Here is a 21,390-nt window from a genome sequence, read left to right as displayed (position 1 = left end):
CCTTCCTTAATTCAGGTAAAACAGTGGCTACTCAGGTGAGCCAGGTGGTGGCAGTAGCTGGCACTTTTATTCGTTTGGCTTAGCTTTGTTAGAGGCGCTAGTGAATTGGAAGGTGTTTTGTTGCAAGAAGGCCTCTTTCTCACATGTGCATGTTTAGCGCCAAAAGTTGAAGGTGAGACTACAGAAAAATTGTATTTGAATAGCACATTCAAGTAAATACCCCAAAAGGTTTGTTGCAGTTTGTGTAGTGATCGTCAATTAATTAAAGGCACAGTGGCCCGAAGATCCAGAGAAGGCAGGAGCAACTCCACAACCGGGCCGGACTCCGCAACCGAACCAAACTGAACGACCACCGCGCCCCCTGCCGCTGTGGAAAAGTTTTTGTCGCTGCTGGAGGGGTTTTGCTGCTCCTGCCGCTGCGAGGTCACTCTCGCGGCTCCTGCCACTGCAGGGTGACTCTCGTGCCTCCTGCCGGCTCCTCACACTGTCAGGGGTTCCCGCGGCTCCTGCCTTTGGGTGGTGACTTTCTGCAGCTCATGCCGCTATCAGGCGGTTCTCACGGTTCCCGCTGCTCCTGCTGGTAGGGGTTGACTATTTGCGGCTACTACCGCTGTCAGGCGGCTCCATATGTATTCAAAGATATCTGACATACAGCTTGCTTGGGTAGATCTGATACTCCACCTCTGTTACACCACTGAAGTAAAATCCGACACAGTTATAGATAAACATTAAAAAAAAAAAGGGAGTGGCATAATTGTTCAACAATTTTACCATATAGAATTTTCTCTTGTTTTCTTCTGGTGTACACTTGTTCAGTGTTGTCAATATCAATATATTCTTCTTCAGGTACAACAAAATATGGAGCTACAGTGTGAAGTTTAAAATTTTTTTTTTTTTATTCTTCAAAACATCATTGACTCAGCCCAGCCAGAAAGCAACAGAAAATTCCATATAGTAAAATCGTTGGCACTTCCCTTTTTTTTTTTGCTTTTTTGTATTCATGGTTTACCATTAAGAAGTGAGTGCCCATTATTACTACTTAATGGGATTAGCATTTGTGCAGCCACGGATAGCCAGAACTACTCTTGCTATGGGATTGTACACAATTATAGGTAGTTGCTCTGTCCACAGGGTCTCTTGCCCTTGCAACTCGGACCCGCACCTTTGCGAGAAGAGCCAGTACTGCAATCTCCACCTTTATGCTATACAGAACAAGACAGGTTCACTACTCTGCACAGAGGAGTCTTTCTCATACATAGCAAACTTTAAAAAACTGCTTTACATTTGCTTTGTGTTTTGCAATTTACATTTGCTTGCTTTCTATTTGCTGGCACTATTTGTTTTAACCTGTTCAGCTTGAGTTTTGTTCCTCATGTGGAGAATAGCCTATTTACTGTACACAAGTGCTCACTTTCTGTAAAAAAATAATAAAATCTTCTCATCTTGACACATTTGCTGGCATTCACAGAAGGAATTCAAATATCAGGCTCCGTCTTTCAAGGGAGCTTGCTCTTCTTTTTTTTGTTTTAACGCGCATAGACACAGATCTAGAGCTTAGCTCCTACCTATTTGTTTTTTTGTCACCAAAAAGGCAAAGCAATTCACACAGTTCAATGCCATAATTTAACTCCCCACATTTTTTAATTCTCACTGCATAATTTGATGCCAAATCACATAATTCAATTCAACAACACAATTATACAGCACACCACATACATCCTATCCACAACACAGAATTCCACATCATGCCACAAAATTCAACAGCACACCACATAATTAAACTTCGCTGCATACCACTCCACAACACAAAATACCATTCCACATAATTTCACTCTATAACACACAACCCCACTCCATATAATTCCAGTACACTCAATACCACATAATTAATGTCCACATAATTCCACTGCACATCCTGCAACATAATTCCACTACACAAATCCACTCCACACCACACAATTCCATGCCACACAATTCCACAACTATCAATTCCAATCCAACCTGCATAATTCCACTAACCACCACATATATAAGCTCCATAACACATGGGTAAAAGCCTTTGTACTTTACAATAGCTCTAAATCAAGCACATGCAAGTCCTATTGCATTTCCAATGCTTGTTTGCTTCTGTAGGCTCTACTTGTCTCTGGATTAGGTCTGACTTTTCTCCCTTGGAGACGAAAGGTCCCCAAAATGCAGCTGCCCAGTCCAAAGCCTGTCACACGTCACTGAACCAAGCAAACCAACAAAAGACTGGCAGCAGCAGATTGGCACTCGCATCCAGGAGCCCAATATTAAATCATTGCCAACCATCTTTTTAAAACAAACAAATTGGCAGTAAGTTTATATACATGTCATAGCAGATTATCTTGCCCAAAGTGGGGCGAAGAGAGTGTAATCCAAAACCACTGTGACGGCGGCCATCTTCCCATTACCAACTATTGCAGCTTTTTTTTTAAGCTTAAGATAATGTAATTTTTTAATAGGAGGAAATGACATTGGATTTAGTTGTGAGATGGTTAGACAATGTTCACTGTTAGTTTTTAGAAGAGGCATTGCTAATACTGTTAAATGTTTGAAATTTTGACCAAAATCCTTCATCATGTGAAATACTAAGTCCACAAGACACAGTAGGAAAAGCGTTGTCTGTTTGTGTCACACGCGTCACAGTTCTAACATTATTTTACTCCAGAGAAAGGAATTTTAGGTGGGTGTCATAGCGGTCGCAGACTCCCACACTAATTTAGCGATAGTGGTTGCAATGCTTCCCAATCTGTATGCAGCACGGTTTGGACAGGCAGCGCACAGTGTGTGCCCTGTTCTCACTAGGCTTGTGCTGCTTTATTTCATGTAGCCCGGCTCCAACATCCATCTCTGCTTATGCCACGCATTATCGATGGAGTCAAGAGGCGCCTGATACATGGTACTTGGCAGGGCTGGCAGAGTAATCAGCCAAGGGTGGTGAGACGTGCATTTCAGCAGCTCCCGCACCCACATTCAATGTGCCCAGCAGCTGTTGTCATAATGCAGCTGGGTTGCTGCTCATAGTCAGCAATCTGCTGAATGTGTGAGCAGTGGCCTGAATGCAACATGACAAGAGCTGCTGGATGTGCACATGTACTAAATGTGATCATCAGCGGGCAGCACCATCACAAAAGTTGCCAGGTGGAGCAGCGTAATTTGGGATCTGCCCTTTATTTGTCACATTTATGCAATTATATATTCGCATATGACACTATACTCATTGTGTGTCTTGATTTCCATAACCTGTGTGAAACATTCAAATGTACTAATGAAATGCAATCATTAAAGAGATTAGAGATTTATACACGAATGCACTAATGTTCAGTCTAAACATGTAACCATGTCTTCCCTTACTAACGTTTTGCATTTATTCTTAAAGTTATACATGTGTATGTATAATCATGTCTTCAAAGTTTATGGTTACTGCTGAATTAACGTAGCCTGACTACCCTCAATTGAAATATGCTTGGCTTTGCCAGTATGATCTTACTTTCTTTTAGTAGGTGTGTTATCATACTTTTCGTTAGCTAGAGAAAGTCTTGTTTGTATTAGAGTGCTGTTAGTGAGGCCTGAAGGGAGGAACTTGGCAGTGAAGGTGGAAAAATAATGGTCAGAAGAGGCCTTCTGTCTATCATGTACCAGGATGGCCGATGTTCAAGATTGTGGTCCATAGACCCAGTTTCAATGCGATGGCAAACTTAAGGGAGGCTGCGGACGCTCCTCTCAACTAACGATTTGGTTGGTTCCCGGTGGTGTGAGGAAAGATTCTGAAACTCCTGTTGTTTTAATTGGTGTTCCCACAGTTAGCTTATCTGATTCTTTCTTGACTTGGAGAGAAACAGTCCTCTCTGCTTTTCTGCGAGTGTGAAGCTTTAGGTTAAACATTTATTCCCTTTTTCCAAAACTTCTACAGAAGTCTATATTATACTGACACCTTCAAATCTTCCTAATTAGAATACCTGGTTGAGATGATCCTGTAGTCTATCTATGTTTAGGAGAGAGAAGAGGAGTTTATTTATGGAATAGCTATTTACTATAATTTGTTTATGTATTCTTGTTGCTTTCATTGTTCTTTATCTCATCTTATTATGGTCTAACGTGCTAAGATATTTCAGATTACCCGCTGTATTGTTGTATCTCTTGAACTTATTTTTATGCTGCTTATACACTGGATTGATTAGTATCCTAAAGTAAATCAATGTAACCATAATTAGTGGTTCCCAGTCCTTATTGTGGAGTCACCTTAGCTGCACAAGTCCGAAATGTATTGTTGATGTCTTCTCCGTTACAGCGCTTCAAGTGAACTAACAAAGGTCCTTACGACCAATGGGGAAAAATCTTTAACAACTGTATTAGAAGATTGCGGTGTAAGTACCAGGGCACTGTCACTGAATGAGTGTAGCGGCCTGGTAGCGTCATGAAAAGATCCGCCGAGTGTGCTGATGCAGTGCCTGTGGTCAGCAGCTGGTGGAAGCATCTCAGGAGTCCCTGGGCACTGGCATCTTCAAACCTGCATGCCTTCAGGAGACTCTTTTTGGTCTCATCAGCAATGACCACTATTGTAAATTTAAGGAAACTCAATATAAAATGTGTGATATGCTGTAGGCTGCTTACAAATGGTGTTGGGCAGTTCACTTTGGTAATGGCTAAAAGCGGCTCACCCTATTAAGGCAATGTCTGGAAGGGGAGGGCTGACCCAAAGGCCCCTTCTGTATATGTGTATATGTGTTTTGTAATGTGTGTTGTGTATAGTGGTGATATTAGGTCTTCCCAAACAGATGATGCTATCTGTTGCTAGCATATAGGGAGTGTTGCAGGCCCTTTCCTGAACAATGTTAGAACATTTCCTCTGGGCAATGATGACCGAACATATACTTAGGCAAAGTAAGCATGTAAAAAGAAAATAACACTAGTGCATCCACATATGTTTTATTGGGCATTCCCATCCATTTTACTCACAAAGTCATTGAGTGGGACTCACCAGCTAAAGTTGTGAATGAATGGAACAACAGTTAATATGTAATTTGAATAGCTGCAGTAAGCCTTTAGTGTAACCATGTTTGCAAAACTGAAACAGTCCTAACCCACATTTCCAAAGGACAATGTGCAATCATTAACCGTTGACTATGAAGAACAGCAATTCCCTAGAAGGTACATACAATGGATGGTGTGTGATGAGGAGTACAAAGGGTTTGACAATAACACAGGTTTGAGGCAGGGTGGCAGAAGAATTCACATGGCATGGAGGCTACAGCAGAATTCCATCTCTTCAGCAGTCACCTGAAGCCCAGACTGTTTGATCTTCTGGATTATGTACATTGATGATTTGGTAGCAGTCTTTCACAAGGAGAGGTGCATTCCTCTGCCTATTGCATCCAGCCTTGGGAGGGCATAGCGGAGGCATGTATGGAATGTAAATCTGAGCACATTCCTCTACCTTAGATCCACACAATATTTCCATTATAACTGCAGCACCAACATCTTTCCTTCCTCATTTCTATCAAAATCAAAAAACCAATATTTAGAAAGAAGAAATTTCCAAGAAGCGTTTTTATACAGTGATTTGCATTAATGTTATACATAATGGCATTTTTGGATGCATTAAGCACTTCACTTCTATATCAAGAGAGAGTAGATTAATCATTAAGATTATAGCCATAGTCTTATCTTTACTTCATTGAAAAAATTGAAAAGATCAAGACAAGCTATTTCATTCATTTTGCATGCCAGGCACCTACCAAAGAGGAAACAGGATTAACTCTAACAACCAAGGAATCAGGCGTTCACAAAGGTTCGTTTTGCAGCTCTCCCATCTAGCCTTGAGCTGATGGTCAGTAGTTTGTTTCCTCCTTTTTCGCTATCTCTCTTTCAGGCTTCTTCTTATTTTTGAGTAACTTTACTACTTTTGGCTAGTCAACATTTCCGAGTATAAGGTTACTGCAGTCAGAAAGGAACAGCAGCAAGTCCAGCACCAGACATGGCCAACCACTGATACTTAACAACATCACAAAGAAATTAGCAGAGGCAAGGAGTGGCGGAGATCCCCCTAAGGTAAATATAGGGAGAATTTTAAATGTTTGTAAAGTTTAAAAAATAATAAAACATATTTTTATGTTAAATTAATTGAAAATAAAAATCCACACTACTATTAACTTAATTTTTAAATAAATATTTAATACATTTAAATATTACATTAACGTAATATTTTTTTTTTTAAGATTTAGTTAAACAAAATCCCACCTAAAGTAAATTTTTTACATTTATGCATTATGTATTAAAATACAAAATGATTAATTATTGAATAAAAATGTCATATAAAAAATAAAGTTACATTAATTTTAAAATTAAAAGAGGTTATTATAATATTTTATCAGAAAGTAATATTGAGGTTTTAATTCTCTATTGTGTTTTAACATTATATTAAATTTCTGTATATAGTTTGAATAATTTAATTTAATTTAACATTGCTTGCTATGGGGTTTCATTTTAAGCCTGTACCTACATGAGTTTCTGTGGGAGGGTGTGGTAGTACAGTTGGCTATGTGGTTTGCTGACCTACATATACTATTTTTTTGGCTGCAGTAACATTTGAACTGCAGTTTGTGGATAGCAGTAGGCTTACTCTCTTGGTGGGTTGGTGCTCCCTAAACCATTAACAAACCCTCTATAAATTCCTAATTTTGTAGTAAGCAAGTAGCACTACTTTAGTGCTGCTTCATATGCTACAAAATGCCGTTTGTGATTTGGGCCATAAGAAGCCACAGTGTAAATCTTTCTGCCTCCATGTTGCCTCTTCATTCTTAAAGACCAGTGACAGGGCCCCACTTCCAGGCTTCTATACTCCTACTGCTGCTGAAAGAGGTGAAACTGTTGTTTTACCTGAGCTGCTAGTTGTGAAATGTCCATCTCTGTAAACCTGTCAGGCTGCAGTTTTAGAGCACACCAACATTGTGGCCATTTGTATTAGTGATCCATCAGACAGCTTCCTGAGAGATTTGGAGATTCATTTCTGCGGACAAAATAGCAAATGGGTATGTGCACAGAAAAAGGTAAGAATTTATTATACTTAACTACACATCTTCGTGCCTTGAAAAAAAAAACCTGTCCCGGTTAAGGATGTGCCAGGCAGATTCTAGGGCGGTCCAGGTTAAGGCTACCAGAAGCCCAAAATGTATTTGCCACACTCCTTCGCAATTTAGTCGAAGAAAACCCAGACACTCGGATATGCTGTACAGAAATATTTAATCGTCCAAACGACGCGTTTCGGCTTGCGCCTTGTTCACATTTGTAAAACGCAGTGTAATGCATCACACATTATATCTCCTGTCAATCATAAACAGAGGACTAAACCACCTCATGTACTACCCATACTTCCTTCAATCTTTGGCAGCCATTTTATAACGGTGTTCTATATATGCATATATATATACTTTATCATACCACAACTTAATTCATGTCATCACAACATTTTGTGCACTTAGTGAAGCATATTTAAACATTTAAAACCAATATTGCATCATTGTTGTTAAAATTGCGGCATCTCAAAAGTTATTAGTATGGAAGTCACATAATAATAGCCTCACATTGTGATAATGCTGGCATTATTGCCAGCATTATCCTGGATTTCTGCTGTCGCAATTCATTTATCTGTCAAAGCCAATCAATTACCCAGGCCCCTCCCATCCACTCTTCAATGGGCAGTACGCCTGATGTTAAACGTATACATCCAATCACGCCCTAATGGGCAGTTGTATATGATACTGTGTTATACCAATTCTTTTACGAACTAAAGCCGTCCTAGTACAAGTGGGCGAAAGGTACATACTGTTCCTAATAAAACATATCGGCCACCCTGACAGTCAAAATCATGATGCAGTAAAAAATTCAATAACATTCACGTAAATAAATGTAAATGAATGTTGGTCTTGCCCAAGTTGGCCATCACACCTTATAGAACATATCTTCTATTATGATTTATCATCAATCTAGTTAATCTTAAACCATGTAGCCCCAGGTTTGGAATCGTATGATTTTTCTCCTTATTGTTGCCAAAGTTGAACGTGATATCCTATCTGAAATATTAAAAACAATAAAACCACTGTAAGATTTGAACCACAAATAGCTATTACATTACATAATATTCAGTCTATCAAATGAACCACTAATTCTTCCCTAGAGTTTACCCCATTAGGTGCCAAGCTCTCGAATTCAATGATGTATTTTGATTCCAATTTGCATAGTGACACCTCTCGGTTCCCACCTCTGACCCCAACCACAACACAATCAATTACTGTAATTTGCAATAAGCTTGCATCTTGAAAATGGAATTCGTGGAAATGACGTGCAGCCGGATACTGTCTATTATTGTGTCTGATTGCACGAACATGTTCCAATACCCTCTTTTTAGCATGGTGCATAGTACTCCCCACGTACCATTTGTTACATGGGCACTTGAGGATATATACACAGTACATGGAATTGCATGTTAGCGATTTTCTTATGGTGAATTCCGTCTCTGTGTTGGGTATTACTAACTTGGTACAGTCATGACTCCTACTACAGGCTTTACAATTCCTACAACACCTGAAGCCTGGCTGAGTTAGGTTTCTAGCACGGCTGATGTTGGTAAAATGATTATGGCATAAGTCATCCCTCAACGACCTACTCTTCCTGAATGTGATTTGTGAATTGTTCGCAATATGAGCTTTGAGATGCTGATCTGTGGATAGAACATGCCAATTCTTTTTGAATATTCTCCTGATATCCTGTGCTTGTCCAGAGAAAGTGGTTAAGAACCTAAATGTTTCCTCAACCTCCTTACATTTATTGGGATTGAGCAGTTCAATATGTTGCACCTTCTGTACTCTACTGCATGCCTCCTTGACAGTGTTATCATGTAGCCCCTTTCCTTGAAACGTGCACACATAATCTGTTTTTCTACTTCGTATGCACCAGTAGTACTACTATTGCGTTTAGCACGCAGTAGTGCCCCGTAGGGGATACTGGCTATCAGACTGCGGGGATGTACACTCCTGGCACATAAGATACTGTTACCTCATGTCTTTTTTCGGAACAGACTTGTTACCAGTGTGCCATCTCTAATCTCCACCATGACATCCAAGAATTCTATTGATGTCTTACTGATCTGTTCCGTGAATCTGAGATTACAAGTGTTGACATTAAGTTTATCCACAAAATGTCTTGCTATCTTCGCATCTCCCTTCCAAATCATAAAAATATCATCGATGTACCACAGCCACAGGCCCACATTACTGTCAAACTCTTCCATTTACATGGACACCCGCTCCTCCCACCAGCCCATGAATAAATTTGCATAGCTGGGGCGAAGCAGGTGCCCATCGCAGTGCCCTGTGATTGCCTGTACTAAGTGCACAAAACATAGAGATGACATGAATTAAGTCGTGGTATGATAAAGTATATATATATGCATATATAGAATACCGTTATAAAATGGCTGCCAAAGATTGAAGGAAGTATGGGTAGCACATGAGGTGGTTTAGTCCTCTGTTTATGTTTGTTGTGGCTCTCCCAGTGTTTTTAAAAGATACCACTCACTTTCTGACAACAATAGATGGGATACACTGGGATGAGCAGTATACACTGGTTACCCTAGATGTATACAGCTTGTATACCAGCATTGAACACAAGCTGGGTTTACAGGCTGTAGAGCACTTTCTCAAAACACGATCTAGCTCTTTATTCCATCATTCTGGAATGTTGGTTGAAATGATCAAATTTTGTCTCACAAACAGCTTTTTTAGGTATGACGATTCCATGTACAGGCAGTCACAGGCCACTGCGATGGGCACCTGCTTCGCCCCCAGCTATGCAAATTTATTCATGTGCTGGTGGGAGGAGCGGGTGTCCATGCAAATGGAAGAGTTCGACAATAATGTGGTCCTGTGGCTGCGGTACATCGATGATATTTTTATGATTTGGAAGGGAGATGCGAAGACAGCAAGAAATTTTGTAGATAAACTTAATGTCAACACTTGTAATCTTAGATTCACGGAACAGATCAGTAAGACATCAATAGAATTCTTGGATGGCATGGAGGAGATTAGAGATGGCACACTGGTAACAAGTCTGTTCCGAAAAAAGACATCAGGTAACAGTATCTTATGTGCCAGGAGTGCACATCCCCGCAGTCTGATAGCCAGTATCCCCTACGGGGAACTACTGCGTGCTAAACGCAATTGTAGTACTACTGGTGCATACGAAGTAGAAAAACAGATTGTGTGCACGTTTCAAGGAAAGGGGCTACAATGATAACACTATCAAGGAGGCATGCAGTAGAGTAGAGAAGGTGCAACATATTGAACTGCCCAATCCCAATAAATGTAAGGAGGTTGAGGAAACAATTAGGTTCATAACCACTTTCACTGGACAAGCACAGGATATCAGGAGAATATTCAAAAAGAATTGGCATGTTCTATCCACAGATCAGCATCTCAAAGCTCATATTGCGAGCAATCCACAAATCACATTCAGGAAGAGTAGGTCGTTGAGGGATGACTTATGCCATAATCATGTTACCAACAATAATCACGTTACCAACATCAGCCGTGCTAGAAACCCAACTTAACCAGGCTTCAGATGTTGTAGGAATTGTAAAGCCTGTAGTAGGAGTCATGACTGTACCACGTTAGTAATACCCAACACAGAGAGGGAATTCACCATAAGAAAATCGCTAACATGTAATTCCATGTACTGTGTATATATCCTCAAGTGCCCATGTAACAAATGGTACGTGGAGAGTACTATACACCGTGCTAAAAAGAGGGTATTGGAACATGTTCGTGAAATCAGACAGAATAATAGACAGTACCCGGCTGCACGTCATTTCCACAAATTCCATTTTCAAGATGCAAGCTTATTGCAAATGACAGTAATTGATTGTGTTGTGCTTGGGGTCAGAGGTGGGAACCGAGAGGTGTCACTATGCAAACTGGAATTGAAATACATCATTGAATTCGAGAGGTTGGCACCTAATGGGTTAAACTCCAGTGAAGAATTAGCGGTTCATTTGATAGACTGAATATTATGTAATGTAATGGCTTTTTGAGGTTCAAATCTTACAGTGGTTTTATTGTTTTTAATATTTCAGATAGGATATCACGTTCAACTTTGGCAACAATAAGGAGAAAAATCATACGATTCCAAACCTGGGGCTACATGGTTTAAGATTAACTAGATTGATGATAAATCATAATAGAAGATATGTTCTATAAGGTGTGATGGCCAACTTGGGCAAGACCAACATATATTTACATTTATTTACGTGAATGTTATTGAATTTTTTACTGCATCATGATTTTGACTGTCAGGGTGGCCGATATGTTTTATTAGGAACTGTATGTACCTTTCGCCCACTTGGGCTACGACGGCTTTAGTTCGTAAAAGAATTGGTATAACATAGTATCATATACAACCGCCCATTAGGGCGTGATTGGATGTATACGTTTAACATCAGGCGTTCTGCCCATTGAAGAGTGGATGGGAGGGGCCTGGGTAATTGATCGGCCTTGACAGATAAATGAATTGCAACACCAGAAATCCAGGATAATGCTGGCTATAATGCGGCGTAATTATGTAAAAACAAATCACAATGTGAGGCTATTATTATGTGACTTCCATACTAATAACTTTTTGAGATGCCGCAATTTTAACAACAATGATGCAATAATGGTTTTAAATGTTGAAATATTTTTCACTAAGTGCACACAACGTTGTGATGACATGATTTAAGTCATGGTTTGATAAAGTATATATATATATGCATATATAGAATACCGTTATAAAATGGCTGCCAAAGATTGAAGGAAGTATGGGTAGCACATGAGGTGGTTTAGTCCTCTGTTTATGTTTGACAGGTGATATAATGTGTGATGCATTACACTGTGTTTTACAAACGTGAACAAGGCGCAAGCCGAAACGCGTCGTTTGGATGATTAAATCCTTCTGCACCGCATATCCGAGTGTCCGGGTTTTCTTCGACTAAATTGCGAAGGAGTGTGGCAGATATATATATATATATCACCAAGGTATGTATATTTGGAGTTAGGTATAGAAAATGTATGTTTATGCAAACTAATCTTTCAATATTTTTTCCCTTGACATTGGGGACCCGATACTGTGGCCTGTCAAAAGTTGGGATCTCATATTCCCAACCTACACCGTTTCTGAGCACTGGCGTCCCCTTCTAAACTACTTTAGGGCCACACCTATTCCAGAAGAACACTCATTCCAAACATATCTGTCTATAAGCTCTTAATCCATTAATGTCCACTTCTCATCTATGCTGCCATTTGCATGAGTACATCTATCGTTGCTCCCTCCACAACACTCTTAAAATGGATAGAAGTGTCTTTTATTACCCATAAACATTTGGGAGTGTTTTCTTATCTGGACATTGGTTTCTTGCTTGAGGGGCTGACGTCAGTGGAGATACTATTTGACACCAGAAATATTTACCATGCTTGCTGTCATCCCATTGCCTTTGTTGAGATGGAAAGTCCGAAAGTGGGATGATGATTTGACTTGTAGGAAGAGGCCTACGTAGATTACATCAGATAAGAATTTCAGCCTAGTCTGCTTAATTTACACACCTACACAGAAATTATTTAAGGATCATAATTGTATCAGCCGCAGGATTCGGGCCTGATATACAGTTGGGTGGTAGTCGACAGTCCTCCAGTTGTGGAACAATGTGGTAAATTCTCTGTTATGGATTCTCATTGATGTAGCATCCTCTGACAGAATTAACTCCCAGTGTAAACCAGGCCCATAGTATGAGGAATTTGGAGTGAACGAAATCTTAGCTTTTCGGAGCGAGCAAGTAAGAACAAACATAGTGTAACCCTTTGAGGCACAATGCCTTGTATGCAATGTACATGCCAGATATAGACAGTGTCCTCAAGGTGCTAGTTTATTTCCAGCAGATATTCTTCTGCTCACAAGTTTCTTCATGGCTATTTTCACTTCTGCATTACGCAAAGTATAGATCATAGGGTTGAGCAAAGGTGTTATGACAGCATAGAAAACTGAAACTAACTTATCCAGTGGAAGCGTGGTAGCTGGTCTCAGGTAAATGAAGACACAGGGCCCAAAAAATGTAGTAACAACAGTAAGGTGGGCGCCACATGTGGAGAGGGCCTTACGCTTCCCTTCGGCTGAGCGCTGTCTTACTGCGAGCAGGATCAATGTGTAAGAAATGATCAGTATGAGAAAACACACCACGGAGATCAGTCCGCTGTTGGATATAATCAAGGCTCCAATAACAAAGGTATCAGTGCAAGCCAAGGTAAGCAAGGGTGGGATATCGCAAAAGAAGTGGTCGATTTCATATGGCCCACAAAATGGCAAGGTCATCATTGAAAGAACCTGTGCTGTGGAGTGCACCAATCCACCCACCCAGCAAGCGAATACCAGCAAGTTGCAAACTCGCTTATTCATGATGGTGGTGTAACGCAAAGGCTTGCATATTGCCACATATCGATCAAAGGCCATGACAGTAAGGATGAAAACTTCCACACAGCTAAAGAAGTGAAAAAAGAATATTTGGGACATGCAACCATTGTAGGAGATGTTTTTCCTATTACTTAAAAAGTTCACAAGCATGTTAGGGGTTGTGACAGATGGATAGCACAAGTCAACAAATGACATGTTACTAAGGAAATAGTACATGGGAGAGTGAAGAGATGAGTCTCCTTTCACTGTAATGATGATGAGTAGATTTCCAAGCATCGTTAGAATGTACAAAATTAAAAACACCAAGAAAAGCAAGATCTGTATGTTTGGGTTTTTTGAAAAACCTAATAGCAGAAAGTCTTCTGCGGTTTCATTCACCATGGTGCCTGGATTTTAATTCAAAGTGTGATGTCCTGGACAAAAATAACAATGAAATAGTAGTAAGAGTGTGCCATAAGAAGTTATATTTACTAAACAATAGGCAAATGAAAAATTTACAGTCACACAAAACGTTGGCATAACGATGAACACTTTTCAACTTACTCTTAAAGCTATGGCCATTGAATGTAAAGATGTATGACATTCTTCACTTGCCATTGCAATGCTTACCATTGGAACCCCTATAATTCATTAGTAAAACTGAAATCCCTTGCATAATCTTAATTCATTCAAACAAATGCTGGCAGGATGATTACGTCAGCGATGGCCCTATCAAGACTCTGTGTGCTATTAATTCTTCCAATGCTATACCAATCGTGGTTTGCAAGTGAATGCATTCTATTTTTCTATTCATAGCTTATTGCTTTCTGAGCCAGAGGACTTGCAATGCCCTTTAAAGGACAACCCATTAACCTAGAGGCCTCCTCAAGGCCCATGGTGAGCATAAACTCTGACAGCCTTCCATACCAAATATTTATTCTAATGTATAGCTATTACTTAGAAATGAAACAAAGCCAGACTCACAAATTCGAAATAGGCATAGGAGTAGAATTTGTGGTCTCAGATCTACTGCCTCAATCCATTCTACCCACACATTTCCTGTAAGTAAATATAGTAGGGTGACAAAGCATTTAGCAGTTTATTATATTTATTTTAATTAGTGAAGTACAAATATGGCACCAAAGATGGCTACTTCACAAATCAAGGGCAGTCTAGTAACCCTAGTAAGATTGGAGCACAAGTGTACAGTAGAGGTCCTAAAGACCTCCACTATGACCTCCCAGGGTATCCTTTTAACACTCCCCAATAAGTGTAGATTGCTTCTTAACTTTTATAACGCTGTTACATCTAAAGAGGAGTCTGACGCAATTACCAGTCTCAAATCACTTATTGATGACTTCTACTCAGCGGAACCACCCATTGATTGCCGGGGACTTTAACCTGCACCCATGTCAATCATGTATAACGATTAGGGATTCTGACCTTGAAGGCTTACCTGACTCGCAAGTGCATTTTAAAAATTCCTGTTTAGGTGATGCTGCGAACAGCCTTGTTTTTGAGTATAACTTAAGAAACTTAATGGATAGTATCCAGGATTCACAACATAAGAGAATGCCTACATTTAAGGGGAGGGGACAGCCTACGGGTATTGATTATATTTTTGCTTCCAGTTGTCTTTTTAATGCTCTCTTAATCCATCACTTAAGTGACCATAACCCAGTGACAGCACTGTTTTCCTGGGATAACAAATCTTCAGGACCAATATCCTCATATGAGGAACCCTTTACCCTGATGGAGCAGGGTCATAGGGTGAGGTGGGTCACTATTGTCCCAGAGGTTTTTACCCAAAGACTGATTTTCTTGTGTCAGGCGGATTTCTGTATATATCTGTCTGAGGATGAGCTACCATATAACTTTCTGGCTTTATTTGTTAACATCGCCAGGTTTATCAAATCTGCTCTTTGCAAACCAGTTACATCTAAGGGAATGTATACAGAAAAATGGTTTGATAATTAATTAGTGCGCCAAATCCCATAGGGAGCTTTGGAACCTCCTGAAGGCAAAGCCAAGTTGCCAAGTAGAAATCAGGAAGGCTAGGGCAGCCTTCCGTATGGCTTGCAAGGAACGGAATGCCCAACTAAAAGAGGAGACTTGGGAAAAATTACAAATTGCCTGTAGGCAACGCAATAACTCTACTTTTTGGAACATCGTTAATTCTCCACTTTCAGTAATGATCAACTTTCTAATCAGGCTTGTAACATCTCTTCGCAGGCCTGGACTGACCACTTTTTGCCTATTTATAATTTAGATGAAGAGCCGGTTCCATTAATAGGCCATCAGACTGAGGATCATATCATTTTTAATCTATCAGAGGTCAGAGCTGCTATTTCACAACTACCATCTAAAAACACACCAGGGCCTGTCGGGGTCCCAGGTGACCTATTTAAAAACTACATTCACCCCTGGGCACCGCTTGCTGCTGACATTACATCTAAAAGCTGCAGCTCTTCCACCTACTTGGTCCAATTCGATAATAGTACAGTTTTTTAAAAAGGGCAATAGATCTGATCCAGTGTATTTTAGGCCCTTTTCCCTCATCTATTCAGAGGTGAAAATTATTGGACGGATTTTATTAAAACACCTAGCTGAATGGGCTTAGGAAAGAGGCTTTCTCACTGACCTACAATATGGATTTCGCCATGGACGGGGAACTATAGAGCAAACCTTTAACCTTTGTTTATTAGCATGCAAGTATACTAAGGTTAAAAAGGGGGCAGTCCATCTGGCCTTCATGTACCTTAGCTCTGCCTTTGATAGAGTTAATCGCTCTAAGCGCTGGTATCTGATGGAACAGATGGGCGTAGATCCAGTTTTAATTAGATTCTTGTGTGATTTGTACATTGACCTCTCAGCTAGTGTCAGGTTTGGTCCTAATCGACAATGCACTGATTACTTTAAATTGCGCCAAGGGGCGCGACAAGGCTGTGTTTTAGCTTTTTTTTAATAATCTTTTATATTAATCATTTAGAGCAAGCCTTATTAGTACCAGGGGTCTCGTCCCCTCATCAGGAGCCCGACTTACACTGGCTTTGCTGTATGTGGATGATATTGTTTTAATTGACCATACTCATAATAGGCTACAAAAGTTCCTTACCCTTTTTATTAATTTAATGAACTGCCTTGATCTGTCAACAAGCTTCTCTAAGTCTCACGTTATGAAACTTGGCCCCTCTAGCACTAAAACGATGAAACACGTAGTTGAAGGCCAACATATCAGTCAGGTAGAAACCTTTAAGTATTTGGGGATTCTTCTAGACTCAGAGTTAAAGTGGCACTCACATAAATCCCAGAATGTTTTGGCCTTTAATAGAGTGGCGGTTAGTATCAAAGATTTCTCCCGTCGACTAGGACAAACTCGCATCAAATCAGTCCTGGAAATTTACAGGGCCAAGTGCATCCCCTTAGTGAGCTATGATAGCGGAATCTAGAGTTATGGTTGGGTTACCCCTCTTCAAATAGCTGAAAATACATTTTTGAGAAGTCTATTTATCAGGGGTCCCCCAAAGAAAACCCTCTGAAATTGCCCACAAGGAACTAGGTATAGACTTTCTCACTGACACTGATTTGGTTAAAGGAGGACCTTGAGTTTAGAAGATTAATTCTGCAAGACTTTAAATTTGGAAAAACCCCTTCCTGATCCCTTGGCTGGTATATGTGGCCAGTAACTTGCGGGCCTTGGTGAGGTCCAATCTGTTTGATAATCCCTCTGCGTTAACACGTTCTCTGGGCAAAAAGGCAGTGTTATCACTTAGGGAAAAGGGCCGTTAGAGCGTGAGGATTTAGCATTAACAAAACGCTCTATGTCAGTAACATAGAACCATATCTAATCTGGAACATAACACACCATCAACGTCATCTGTTGACCTATTTCAGGTTGAACCTATTTCCTCGCCTTATCCCTTCTAATCACAGTTGTCTCATACTTGGACCTGTCCCTTGGTATGATACTTTACATGTCACTATGTTCTGTCTAAAATATAATAATCTGCTACATAAGGTCCTATTTCCAATTTTAAAGTCAATTAATTTTTCTCAAGTCAGGCTTTGTTTTTATAGCTTTTAAATTCCACATTTGTCTGCTTTTGTCCAATACGTTTTCTATCGAGAGTGTTAAAATATGGATGACTTTGACCGTGACAATTTGTGCTTAAACGTTTATGATATTTTCTATCTTTTATGATTTTTTAAAGTATATTGATGATGATGATGAAGATAATAGTACAAGAAACCTGCTGGTAAGCTAAATACCTCCTCTGATTCTGGAAAGAACTGATCACACATTTCCTCAAACAAAATGTTTAGGGGGCACCATAGATGTTGCCCATGCCCCATAGTGAAGGGCCATGGGGATGGGGGCCCTGCTAGGGGCCCATCAAAGCCACTTTCCGAAAGCCTTTCCAACTTGCAAAGGCCGACATGGAAAGACTCTCGGAAACCGGCATCATAATCCCGATGGAGTATCTGAGGCTGTCTCCGCTGTCATTCAAGAGATAACAATTCTGCTCCTCTTCCGACAAGCTCTTTGAGTTCATCAGAAGAGGAGTGGAATCCCCCAGCAGGTTTCCCTCTGACCGCGGTCATCCTAATACGGGAGTCTGTGTGACACCCTGGATGTCAGATGCAAAACCTCCGACAGACTGGTGGATGGCTTTCTCCCCGACATCCAAATTGGGCCCATAGTTATTTGGTGGGAACATCTGGAACACTTTGTATCGAGCTGGACAATCTTTCTTTCACTGCGCATCACAGGTAGAAGGAAAGATGAGCCACTCACGATGAGTCTAATTTCAAAGGTATCTTACACGTTTGAGTGAGTTTACTCTTTAAAGTATGTTTACTTCTTTTTGATAATCACATACTGTACTTTTGTAGTAACTTAGGGCCTAATCGCTCAGGTACACTTAAACTTTTGTGTACATTTACAATTTTATGTTATTCACAAACTACAAGTTTATTTCTACTAATAGTAATTTTACGACTGCGCTCTCGTGGCTGAGACTCCGCACATAATAAGAAAGGTCTGTCCTATTGTTTTATGTGTGGAGCTCTCTGCTAATTTGCAATGGGGTGATGTTTTTTGACTTAACGCAGCACGTGATGTGCTTATGCTGTACATGGAGGCCTTGTGACATGCTGGCAGATAGAAATCAATGGCGGTGAGATGCACACCGATGTACTCCAATTTAACTGTACTCATATTTAATGTACTCCATAACTTCAACACTCTGTAGGCGTGCTCGCTTGCTCCGCGCTCCGCCCAATAGCGCTGCAATGTAGAACGAACACGAGGGAACCAAATTTGATCCCCATTCAAGCTGCACAGCCACAACCATTACGAATGAATCCAATAAATCAAATTCACTTTTAACTCTTCAATTATTCTCTGTTTTACTCCATTACTATTCACTTTTTCTCACTTTGTATTCTTCAATTCATTTCCTCATTCTTATGTTTGTTCATGGTTTTTGATAAAAACACAGGAGAATTAAATGTTTCCACATGTTACGATTTATTTAAAATCACCCAATGCATTTCGGGATGTTCCCTTCGTCAGGGGTATCTAGGGTACAAATAATTAACCAATAAAAAGTGAATAGTAATGGAAAGCCAGAGGGGTGGGTGCAACCTGCTAATTATGGGAGACGTTAATTGCACCTTCGAACCGTTTGATCTAGAGGATGGCAATTTAAGTCCCGATGAAGATTCGCAGTGGAACATCCTGTCCCTAGATTTGTGCCCAATTAAAAAATGGACAGAAGCCGCCTTGCAACGTGCGAGCAGTGAACTGGAGGTCCCGTTCGGAAAGGAAGGGCGCGCACACATTTAACAATGGCATAAGGAGTAGCCGTATCGATTTTATTCTCCTTAATATTGAATCATGGCCCTTCTTGACATGTTGGTCCAGGAACGCACAGAAAGTGACCATGACCCGCTAATTTTGACAATGATGGCCCCGGACTTTTTAAACATCCCTAAAAAGGTCGTAGAGGACATACCATCAGAAATATTGCTCTTAAATGACACGAAGAGAGTAAGATGGTCTTGGCTTATTGAGAAGGAAAGGGCTCTGGATGCAATGCAGGCTCTGGTTGTCCATTCAATAACCTGTCTCCAAAGCTGTGTCTCACAGGAGGACATTAACCAAATCGTCCCCCAGGTTCACAGAGACCTGTTTTCAAAACTAAAACCATATTTTATCAAGACCAGTAAAAAGAAGGCAAAGGCAGGGGTACCAATGGCCACCTGGTACAATGAAACCTGTAGAGAGGCTTATCGTTTATTGACAAGGGCTATTAGATCCAAAGATATGGGAGAAGTTAAATATGCCAGGGCAAATTACAAAGCAACCAAATCAAAAGCTAAAAAGGAGGTGCAGTTATTATACCGGTCAGTTATTATACCGGTATATAAAATGGGGGACCGTGCATTACCTGGCAACTATAGGTCCATTAGCCTTATAGATTCCATTCAGAAAATAGTTGCCAGGTTGGTACTGTGTCGTATCCAGCTGTGGTTAGAGGAATCCAAGATATTATCTCCTATGCAGGCAGGTTTCCGCCCCCACACCAGCACAATCGATCAGGTGCTTAGGTTTGTGATGATTTACTGGCGGGTTGTTATCCTAGGAGGGGGCGCGCTATATGCGACCTTCATTGACCTGAAGTCTGCCTTCGACTTGGTCCCTCGTAACAAAATGTGGAGAGCTTTTATGGATGTGGGGATGCCGTTGGAGCTGTTAGCAATGATAGTCAAACTGCACGACTCCAACCACGCACAGGTCCGATGGGGCACACACAGAGAAGTCACAGATAGATTTCCGGTGTTAAAGGGTGTGCGCCAAGGACGTGTCCTCGCTCCTATCCTGTTTTCTCTATTTATTGACAGGGTGGTACAGTACTATTCCACATGCCCCACTGATGCTCCAACCCTGGGGGGCTTGAAAATCCCCCTACTCATGTTCGCGGTCAACACCTTGATTTTATCTGAGACTCAAACTGGGCTACAGGTGGCCCTGTCCCGTTTTGAGGAGTTCTGCCGCGACCATGAGCTGGTGGTCAATGTGGATAAGACAAAGTTCATGGTTCTCCACACGCACAAAGCTATTAATGGCAAAGTCTACATGAATAATGTTCTTTTAGAGCAGACTGAAGTGTTTACCTACCTAGGGATAACTTTAAATAGGAAGCTACACTGGAAGCCTCAGATCGACTTGCTTGCTCTGAAGCATGCGCAGCTGGCTGGGGCTCTATTAAAAGAGAATAGGCTTTCTTTCACCAAACCCATAGCTCTTGCCCTTAAAATATACAACTCCAAAGTTGCTAGTGCAATTTTATATGACGCTGAATTGTGGGGCCATGATGATATTATTCTCCTGGTTATTGCTCAATATGAATTTATGAGGGCATTAACTGGTTTGCCGCAATCAACTCCATGGGTGCCCTTATTTTTGGATTTCTGCATCGAGGATCTGGCTTGATTCAGGCCTATAGCCCTTTGGAGAAGGCTTTGGGCTACCCCTGAGCTCTCTTTGTATGCCAAAGCCCTTTTTGACTTCAGGGGCGTAGGGTGCCTAAGTACGATCAAGTGGCATCCGTACATAAAAAAAAACCTGATAGAAATGGGGATGAGTAGACTGTGGGAGAACCCAGAAAAGTTTCTGTTGCCGACAAAAAAAGAGCTTAAAGCAGTTTACATGAATATGGTGGAGAGGAAGCGTTTTTCTTCCATCACAAGGCCAACTCTGACCAGGGATTTTCTGTCGATTAAACATGAGCTCGGGTTTGAACCATATTGGGATTTTATTCTAAAACTGATGGACAGGAAGCTCTACCATCAGTTTAGGGTAGGTTCCCTTCCGACTAGAGCTTTTTCCAG

The 21,390-nt window shown here is 40.7% G+C and overlaps 1 protein-coding gene across 1 annotated transcript; it reads right to left on the bottom strand.

The window, feature by feature from the left end:
• Window positions 1–12,960: 12,960 nt before the first annotated feature.
• Window positions 12,961–13,896, bottom strand: LOC146811991 (olfactory receptor 4E2-like). Its single transcript, XM_085615115.1, has one exon. The coding sequence runs from the start codon at window positions 13,894–13,896 to the stop codon at window positions 12,961–12,963; it is 936 nt and encodes a 311-aa protein (XP_085471241.1).
• Between the last annotated feature and the right edge of the window lie 7,494 nt (window positions 13,897–21,390).

Source organism: Triturus cristatus, chromosome 7 (assembly GCF_964204655.1).
Source record: "Triturus cristatus chromosome 7, aTriCri1.1, whole genome shotgun sequence".
NCBI lineage: Eukaryota > Metazoa > Chordata > Amphibia > Caudata > Salamandridae > Triturus > Triturus cristatus.
The sequence above is the reverse complement of the archived record's forward strand: the minus strand, read 5'-3'. Positions and strand labels throughout refer to the sequence as shown.